Genomic DNA, 10,307 nt, shown 5'->3' with positions numbered 1-10,307 from the left:
TCATTTTTTTTGGCAAGATATCTTTTGTCTATGTTATACTTGTCTATCACCTCCATGCTCTCATAATACTGACTTGCTCTATGACTAGTTTTTCAGATAGAAATACGTGTGTGTGCTACTTTCCATGTGAAAGCCCTAACTTTGCTGATTTCTCTCTCTCAAGAAGGTTTCATCAGCATTTTTGTTCATTCTTTGTTTTTGATAAACTGTTGAACATATATTACTCTGTTTCTTGGGTCCTTCTGAGACCGTTAGGGGGAGTAATTTTTATGACAGTTAATTTTTACTCTAATTTACCCTTTGTCCCTTTGTGACAAAAAGGGGGAGTAATTTTTATTTTGGATTGGGAATGTATTTCCAAACCGGTCAAGTGATTTTTGTCCCAGAATAGCCAAAGGGGGAGTTTGTTAGTATTTTGGCCTTATTCTGTGTTTGGACAAAATCACTTATATGTAAGGATGCTGCAAACAGGGATTCCACTGTTCAAAGTGAAGTTAGAAGAAATTCAAGTTCCCTGTCAGCCGTTCGGACGATGTGTCATCCCGTCTGGACGCCTACTGTTCCTGCTCCATCCGTCTGGACGACGTGCTCTACCGTCCGGACACAGACAGTCCAGCATCATCCGTCTGGACGACGTCCTCCTTTCGTCCGGACACCTACACAGTATCGAGGATCTTCTGTGCCAGCTTGGTTCCGTCCGGACGTTTCAGCAGCATGTCTGGACGCTACTCAGTTCTCGAACGGTTCTCTGATTCTTTCCAAAGTTCCAAGAAAGGGAAGATCAATCAACCGTCCGGATGATGTGGTATACCGTCCGAACGCGTATCTCTATAAGGCAAGAATCGCAGTTCAAAATTGACTGTCTGGACGTCTGACAGCTGTGGTCCGGACGTTGGTGCATCATATATGGAAACTGCCGATTCGACTTCAACCGTCCAGATGTCTCCCCATCATGGTCCGGACGCACACGGATCAGGTATGGAAATTGCGTGTTGAAGTTTAGTCGTCCGGACGCTCCTGCCCCTTGGTCCGGACGCGCGAAGCCTGTTATGGAAATTACTTGCAGCGGACGTGCATCCGTCCGGACGATCGAGCCATCCCGTCCGGACGATGTTCTTATACATGAAAGATTTCTCCGCAAATATTTTGGAAAATCCTGTCGCACAGTTGTCCATCCGGATGGCCATGGTCCACCGTCCGGACGGCTCACAGGCTTATTTTGCCTTATGCCCATTCTGACCCCCAGCCTATAAATAGGGGCCTCTGGGCACTTAGAGCTGCAAGAATTCGGTGTGAATTCCATTAGAGCTTAAAGACGTGATATCTCCTCTGAAGACATTTTTCAAGTGTGTTGTGCTGTAAACCGAAGTCTATCTTAGAGCTCGGCTCTAAGGTAAGGAGTTCCATTGAAGACCCTTTCAGGTAGGTGAACTTGGTTGGGAAGCGTTCGTGTTGGGTTACACGTCAGAGATCAAGGTACAACCACTACATCGGTACATGTGAGTGTTACTATCTTGTATCTAGCTTTGTCTTCTGAATAGTGGAATTCCTGGGTTTGGCTGCCCCGGAGTGGTTTTTCTCTTAACTGAGTTTCCACTTCGTCAACAAAAATCTCTGTGTCATTTACTTTCCGTTATGCTTTAATTTTTGTTGACACTTGTTGCACACACTTTACTTTTAGAAGTCATTTCAATTTTTCAGACTGTACTAGACTACCAATGTTCAAACGTTCAGACTTTTAACATCTAATGTTTATCATTAAATTTTCTTTTCAAACAAACTCTAACAATCCTTATTAAACGTATTAGCTCATCTAAAACCCTAATTAATAATCGGGGTATTACAAAGCTGCTGATTTGTTTGCCTAAGAAAAACATGAAGGTTCAGGCACAGATAATGTAGTGTGCAAAGCCTGTAGGGGATGTTTTGTTGAATAAAACAATTGATAATCACCAAAGTTCTTTGTTTGAAGAGACCAAGTCTTCGAATGTGTTACCATTTGATGTGTCTGCAGAGTAGATGAGGAAGCTTGAGACTGCATAGGAGCTGTTGTCGAAACCTTCAAGAGAGACATTGATGCAGCAAGTAATGTATTTGAAACACCATAAGCACCATACTTACCATTATGGAGACACTTTACCCAATTTGTTCAAAACAAATTGCACATGTTTACGTTACTCCTTAGAATGTGGTTAATTTGTAATTGTGGATTGCTTTTCATTAACAAATTTAAAATTTTAAACACATGATCACACAATTAGCAAATCAAAGTTTGCTTACTTATTTTTGGCTATGAGAGTGCACTTGTAAAAATTTGAAATCACAAAATACATTGGCATATTGTTTGTGGGGTATGAGCTTAAGTATGTATGTATGTATGTATGTATGTATGTATGTATGTATGTATGTGTGTGTGTGTGTGTGTGTATATATATATATATATTTCCAGTATCTTAGATGCAATTGAATGACTTGTTAGATGGATGACTTGGGCATTGTAATAATGATGGCATATATAGAGTTTAAAAAAAGAAAATTGTGAACTTCATTGAGTAACCGGACTTCTTGCCTCATTAAGCACGGAGTGTCCGCGTCAAAAGATGAGAGTGACAAATAAAATGGCTAGTTTGACTTCGTAGCCTTTTTGACTTGAGTTACTAAGACCTTTGGGATGCTTTACATATAGTGCCCTAAAGCCATTTGGTTTAAGAGTCACTGGCCAAACGCTTGTTACATAGGTCAGTTAAAAAGCTTAAAGGAGTTAAGCATTACACAACCATATAAATGCTGTATATAAATATTAATTCTGCCTATGCCTTAGTTATTCCATTTGATGAGAAATTTGAAAAATTTTGAGATACTGAAGCATGTATGTAGGAAATACTTGGAAGCCCCATAACTTTGTGTTAATAACAAAATGGCACCAATTTGAACATGTGATATATTAGCCAGTCATTTATAAGTGATTAGACATGAATTTTCTAAACTGTTGTGAAGATGGAGTTTATTAATTTAAGCTTGTTCATGAATAAAAATCCATTACTTTGAAGATACTTAATTCTTAGGGATAACATGAATATAAAAAATGTTTGTGGGTAGCATTACTATTAAACCTTCACGAGATTTCACTCGTCTACTAGGATACCTAGGGGTTTAAAAGGCTTGTTGCATGTGCTAAATGCAATCGTGTTTTCCACGAAAGAGGATTTCTAATAGTTATTTTATTTTATTTCTTGTTGTAATGCTACGGGGACTAGCACTGTGTAAGTTTGGGGGTGTGATAAGCGTTGAATGTTTACATTCAAAAGCCCTTAATGCACATATGTTAAACCTTAAATTGTGTAGTTAAATAATGTTTTATTATGTTTTAGTGTTTTATCTTGATTTTAGGTCTTAATGGAAAACAAGAGCAAGACCATTGAAAAATGGGTCTAAAATATATCAAAGAAGCTGGAAAATATCAAGTATGGACTGACCTGAAGAAATCAAGATCAATCACTACCAAGTGGAAGTCGATCGAGCGCCTAAAAGTGGTTGATCAATCGACCCTTCGATTGATTGACTAAAGAAGTAGATTGAGCAACCTCTTATCTTCTAGAAATATCTGCAGATGTCAACATTTCTTTGTGCGGTGGAAATTGATCTTCAAGCTGTGTGGTTGAGAACATATGACGACATTATGTGTTTGTGCGGCTGAAATGGACTCCCTTTGATATTTTGAAGTTTCCTTTTCTCTATAAATAGAGGGATAGCCGAGAGAGAGAGAGAGAGAGAGAGAGAGTTTTTTTTTTTAGTTAGTTTTTAGGTTGCAATCCTTTTATGCAACCTTTATTTCGGTTTTTCTAGAGTGCTTAGAATAGTTCTTTTAGTTTGTGTGAAACAACTTTAATTCATTGAAAAATTAAAATGACTTCTCATATAAACAAGTGTGTGCAAAAATGTGTGCAACAAAATATCAAAATACGGAATTAAAGGAGACAGATATTTTGTTAACGAAGTGGAAACTCAGTCAAGAGAAAAACTACTCCGGGGCAGCCAAACCTAGGATATTCACTATTCAGAAGACAAGACTAGTTACAAAGTAGTAGCACTCACATACCCTTATGTAGTGGTTGTACCTTGAACTCCAACGTGTAACCCAACACGAACGCCTCACAACCAAGTCTCCTACTTGAAGGGGTCTTCAATGGAATCCTTTACCCTAGGGCCAACCCCTAAGATAGACTTCAAATCAGCGTAGTAATAGCACACACATCAACGACTTAGGAGAGACTAACTCAGCACAATAACTCTAAAATATTACTCTCTAAGCACTAAGGAATTGAATACCGAATTCTTGCAGTTCTCAAGCCTAGGGACCTCTATTTATAGGCTGCAAGTTCAAATAAGCGTTTGGCTTGAAAATCCTAGGCGCTGTCTGGACGGTGGACATAAGGTGTTCGGACGGACAACTGTCCGATCGGCTTTCAAAAATTTCGCTGAAATTCTTTCTTGATTTGAGCCTTTTTCGGACTGTGTTGCCCTGTCATCCAGACGGTCGCACTTTTGCTACAGGCAATTTTCATATCAAGGCTTCACGCGTCCGGACTAAGAGAATGGTCGTCCGGATGGTTGATTAGATGCACACAATTTCCATATAAGTAGCTCGTGCGTTCGGACCATGAAGGCTGTTGTCCGGACGTCTAAATTTTGAATGTGCAACTTGACTTATGGATGAGCGTGTTTGGACGGGAATCCACATCGTCCAGATGGTTGCAGCGATCTTCCCATATCTGTGTTTTGAAAAGAAATCCCATAGCTGGTCGAACACTGAGTGTCGTCCAGACGTACTGCTGAAACGTCTGGACGGATGCAAGCTGGAGCAGTTCGAAGCTTCTCGACACAGAGGAAGGTCCGGACGGAAAGTTCTCGTTGTCTGGACGGATGATGCTTTAGATAGTTGGGTGTCTGGACGGTATATCACGTTGTCCAGACGGCTGCAAGGGATCCGATTTCTTTGACTTGTAGAAGTGCAAAATCTTCTAGAAGTCCTCTGAATAGCTGAATCATTGTTTAACTGTATCATCACATAGAAGTGATTTTGTCTAACAGAATGTAACCAATTATAAACTAACATTCGTTTTTATTCAAGAGAGCTTAGAATTCCTTTGATGCACCTTTTTTCCTCTTATTTTCCAGCAAGCTTGTTCTTTCTTTATAGTTTAGTTTATTTTATTTGATGCAACTTTTAGTCCGAAATTCCAGAGAGCTTTCCACTATATTTTCAATACTTCTTCTTAGTTTTTCCTTTCCAAAATGTTTGTTCTTCATTGTTTTAGTTTGTAGTTAGTTTTTTTTTTCTTTTTTCTTTTTTCAAAGGATAATATATGATTCTAATTTTCCTTTAGTCTTGTTTTATATATTGTTAGAAGAAATAAGTTTAACCTGTAGCTTCCAAATTCGCTTAAAGAAATGGGTTCTTTTCTTCTATAAGAGAATCTTATTTTTTCATGAGTAATTAAATTATTTCTAGGGTATTGATGTAATTCTGTCCAAGTGTCGTGGCTTGATTGTATTGTTTTTGGGATTTTCAATGTATGTATAATGATTATATAGCCTAGAGGTTTGCAAAACTGTTATAAAACGTTCTTCAAAATTATATTCAATCTTGAAGAGAAGGTTATCTTGTTTATGAGAACCCTTCCATTCTTGGATGAAATCAACGTTTCCATTTTTTGTGATTAAGGGAACAATGGTTATGTAATGATGCTTTTTGACATAATTTATGTGAATTTGATAAATCATGCTAGGGAACATGCATCACTTCACGTGTTCGTAGTTTAATTGTATTTCATTGTAGTGTAATTTTACGTGGATGATCCGTGCGAAACTGAGGTGATTTATTATTTTTCCATAGATATGTATGCTTATTACGAGGTTTTATAGTCCATGCTACGGAATATAAATCAGTTCATTAGTAGATTTTAGTTGAATGATTAATGTGATACTAATAAGTTAAGATGGGTTATTATTATCATTTAATTAAAGTATTTTCATGTCGAGGTCGTCGTGTAATTGGCAATTATTACGCGTTCATATTATGCATATAAAGAAAATCCAAGATAGACATAATCTGCCATTGGTATGAGGATCGAGTGAAATCAATTTTTTATACTTCTCATTCTATAAGTCTCTCCATTTTAATTGTTTTTAATTTGTGTTATCATAGTTTTTAAAATCAAAACAAAATACATTTTTCAAAGTTAAATTGCATAACATTTTAAATATTTCATAAAGCAAAACAATTATCACAATCTTTGAAGTTCGATACCATCTGTATAATCGTATTCTATTACGAGTTCTTATAATTAAATTTAAAATCCATGTAATATCAAAACTGTACAGTTTTGAAACACAAAATCAATTTTTTTAGTCTCGGTTGGATCACTACCACAGAACCATGTGTAACAGGATATATTGGGTCAGTTGATAAATGGCTCTGTTTTGGTGATTGGGAAATAGAGGGCGGAGGGATATGAGAAGGAGAATTCAATAGAGATTCAGGCCCAATAATCACCACGGGACTTTCCTCTGGCATAAAAAATCGTGAAGGTTGAAGCAAGAGAAACCGGTGCTGGGAAGGGAATAATTTCTCATCAAACACCACATTGCGAGAAAGGTACACACAGATTTGTAAAAATAACTGAGTGGATAATTTGTATATTAATGTTCCGGCCTCGTCCTCTCTAATGGCTTCGCAGATTTGCTTCCCTCTCTGGAACCACAATTTCTTGAAACACAACTATGCTCCAACATTCTCTTCTCCCAGAACCCTCTTCTCAGTTTCCTTGCCCAAAGCCTCCTTATCATCATCAACTCAACAGCACCACCCAAAACGCATTTGTAATGACCCTCACAAAGATGCACTTGTGTCACATTGTTTGAGCAAGAGGAAGCTCGGCCTCTCAATTCTTGCAGTGTTTTCGTCTTCTGGGCTTCTGCCAAACATGACAAAGGCCATTTTTGCTGGCGAATTGGAGCTTGAAAGGTATACAGATCCCATGGAGGGTTTCACTCTGCTCAGACCCTCTTCTTGGACCAAGGTACCTACCAATACCATTCTCTCTCTCTACTCTACCTACCTTTTCTATCTATCTATCTATATACCGACCCACTTTCAGTATTGTTGGTTGAATAATTGAGGTTAGTTTTGGGTGAATAGGTTGATAAAGCGGGGGCAAGTGTTCTGTTTGAGGAGGCAAATAAAGGAAGTAATAGTGTAGGGGTTGTGGTTAACCCGGTTCGTCTTACAAGCCTCGGAGAGTTTGGGAGTCCTCAATTTGTAGCTGATAAGCTTATACAAGCCGAAAGGGGCAAGGTAACTGTTTCTTTCAATGCGTGTTTCGACGGGTGTTGTCTGGTTGGTGATGATTGCAATTGCTTCTGACTTGAATCAAATTTCAGATACGTGTGGTTTAGTATGACTTATGCTTGTTTTGTTCCAATATTGCCACTTCAGGCACCCAAAAAGGTTCCTTTAGTCCGTTATCCCTCAACTGATTATTTTGGAGTGTTAGTTGCTATATTTATGTCTGATTAGCTGTGTATATATATTTATGAGTGATAATTACCTTCTAAGGTTCATCGTACTCACTACTAGTACTCAGGTTTGATGATTTGATTATCATACTTGTCTTTATCCTCAACTACTCCAATTCTCTTATAAATAGGAGTCTTTTCTACCGTAAATATCATTAAAGAATAAGAGCAACATGTAGCCCTTTGGGCTCTTCGGCTTCCCTAGTTGTGGACGTAGAACCACCCGTCAATCTTTGTCTATGTTTTCTCTCTCTCTCTCTCTCTCTCTCTCTCTCTCTCTCTCTCTTTTCTATTTAATTTCCATTTCATTATGAGTTTCTTCAAGCTGATTGAAGGTCAGGACAGAATATTAAAAGTTTCTGCTAGAGAAATAATCTAAGTTGTGCATGTGCAACCTCAATGCTTCTGCTTAGATGTTTTATTGAGTGATCGCAACTTTGGCCAAGTTATGCGTGGTTGAGCTTGCTGCAGCATTTTAAATTTCTTTTTTTTTTAGAAGAAAATTCAAGGGCAGGCAGTCATGTGAGTTCTCCTGTCATGTAGGAAAGTACAAATGATGCTGAGGTGATCACAGTTGCGGAGAGATCGGGCCAGGGAGGCTTACAAGTGTATGAGTTTGAGTACAAGGTTTACAGCACAAGGGGAGGGATGAAAAGGATCTTTTCAGCTGCATTTGTGGCGTCGAAGAAGCTCTACCTCCTAAATATTGCTCACTCAGACAAACCAGAGAATCCTCTTGACATCCGCACAAGAATGACGTTGGAGCAAGTGCTTCATTCCTTTGATGCGGCACCAGTGACGTAACATTAGAGCTGATTCGTATGTTATGGTGACATCTTGTTTATGCCTTAGCTAGAGTCTTCAAAAGCTAAGGTAATGCTGATCACTCGACTTGCGTTCAGTTTATGTTGGAAGCTTGCTTAATTGATAAGTTAGTAGATGAGTTTTCTGAAACTGGATATGATTAAAGTCAAGTACAGTTTTTTTTTTTTTTTTTCATCCTTCAGCATAAATTCATAACCAAAATAGAAAGATAAAATGGGAAAAAGAGCTAGTGTTGAAAACTGCTCGTCGATGATCGTGTGGGTTCCCCTAGTGAGATCTAGACATGAAATCACAGATCGATACATACTCCTCCTACATGGATATTTATGCATACATTATATATGTGTGTATACATATACATAGTACATGTATGTATGTGTACATGTGTATTCATAGGTTCAGCATATATAGGTATATTTCATGATTTGTTCACTTGGGCCATGAAAAGCATCCAAAATATGAGAATCATCACTGTACACAGTCGAGCTCATTTATAAGTATTATTATAATTATCATCTCAGTTTACATAATCATTTTACAATCTGCTCTAGAATGGAAGTGGCCTTTGCTAGCTGATGCATTGTAAATGGCAGAGAATCATTCTTTGACATTGAACAAGAATAGAATCATCCTTTCAGGACATGGAGAAGAGTATGACGGGTATCACCAAATCTCTGATTTTACATGTTGTTAATATGAATTTCGGCAAATAGCCTTGGGTTGTAAAGTGATAGAGTTGTACTATTTTTGTCTACCGGTAATTATTTGACTAAGATTTCTTAAGCAAAAATGCCTCGAGGGTTTTTGCACGCTGTGTCATGTTATTTTTAAGTTTATGGACCATATTAAAATTCTTTTCCCACTTACTACAATGTGATTAAAATCCTTCTTGTTGATTGGTCATGTGGTAGTTGTAACATCATTATCTATAGCTCTCTAATGCTAATATGCCACTACGGCACTAACAAATAAGTGAAATAACATCCTTATCTATACGTAACTCTAGAAAGTTAAAAGCTCTTTTTCTTATCAAAAGAAAAAGATTTTATTTAGGAAAACCTACATTTAAGCTCTCCAAATTATCAACCGTTTTTTGAGTAGTTCCTTAAACTATTAACACTAGCACTTTGGCCCTCCAAACTATCAAAAAGTGCCAAAAAGATCAATTTTGTCGAAATATTCCTATAATACCTTTGCCACGTGTTATTTTTCAATTAAAAAAAATAAATATTAAAAATATTTATTTAAAAAAATATATATATGGGGGTGGCCAATGGTGGCCGAAACCACCCCCGTTTGGCATGGGGGTGGGTTCGGCCACCCTAGACTGGTCTAAGGGTGGCCAAATCACCCCAGACCGGCTGGTCTGGGGGTGGTCAAACCACTCTAAATCGGTAAGTCAACTTAGTATTCAGACAAGCCTTCGCAGCTTTCTGGCCGACAGAACCCACCCCCAAGGGCCAAAAAGAAAAAAGAACAAAGAACAAAGAAAAAAGTTAGGGTTTGACCCTAGAGGTGGGTTCAAATGGGTGTAGCTGAGCTACCCCCAAGGCTCTTGGGGGTGGTTTCGGCCACCCCCATTTTGCTCCTTGGGGGTGGCCGCCCCTTTGGGGGTAGTACGGCCACTCCCATTGGCCAAAATGGGGGTGGCTGGTCATCGCTTTTATTTTTTAGTTTTTCTTTGTTTTGTAAATTTAATTTTTAAATTGTTTTAATCTTTTATTATTTTTTAATTGAAAAATGACACATGACAATGGTATTATAGGAATATTTCTACAAAAATGGTATTTTTGGCACTTTTTGATAGTTTGGGAGGTCAGAGTGCTAGTAATAGTAGTTTAGGAGGTTCCTTAAAAAACGATTGGTAGTTTGAGGGGTTTAAATGTAATTTATTTATTTATTTT

The 10,307-nt window shown here is 37.9% G+C and overlaps 1 protein-coding gene across 5 annotated transcripts; it reads left to right on the top strand.

Annotated features, from left to right (window-relative positions):
• The first annotated feature begins 6,453 nt into the window (after nt 1–6,453).
• LOC133857591 (psbP domain-containing protein 2, chloroplastic) lies at nt 6,454–9,212 on the top strand. 5 transcript variants are annotated; one of them, XR_009898355.1, is made up of 5 exons: nt 6,455–6,658; nt 6,741–7,082; nt 7,202–7,357; nt 8,122–8,451; nt 8,955–9,212. XR_009898355.1 is itself a non-coding variant. In XM_062292858.1 (3 exons), exons 1-3 carry the CDS (start codon nt 6,729–6,731, stop codon nt 8,380–8,382), a joined length of 771 nt encoding a protein of 256 aa, XP_062148842.1. In that variant the 5' UTR covers nt 6,454–6,728; the 3' UTR covers nt 8,383–8,552. The 5 variants fall into 5 exon arrangements, 1 of the variants encoding a protein (XP_062148842.1); XR_009898354.1 differs by having other exon boundaries at nt 6,454–7,082; nt 9,042–9,212; XR_009898353.1 differs by having other exon boundaries at nt 6,454–7,082; nt 8,997–9,212.
• The last annotated feature ends 1,095 nt before the right edge of the window (nt 9,213–10,307 follow it).

The sequence above is a fragment of the Alnus glutinosa genome, chromosome 14 (assembly GCF_958979055.1).
Source record: "Alnus glutinosa chromosome 14, dhAlnGlut1.1, whole genome shotgun sequence".
Taxonomy (NCBI): Eukaryota; Viridiplantae; Streptophyta; class Magnoliopsida; order Fagales; family Betulaceae; genus Alnus; species Alnus glutinosa.
The sequence above is the reverse complement of the archived record's forward strand: the minus strand, read 5'-3'. Positions and strand labels throughout refer to the sequence as shown.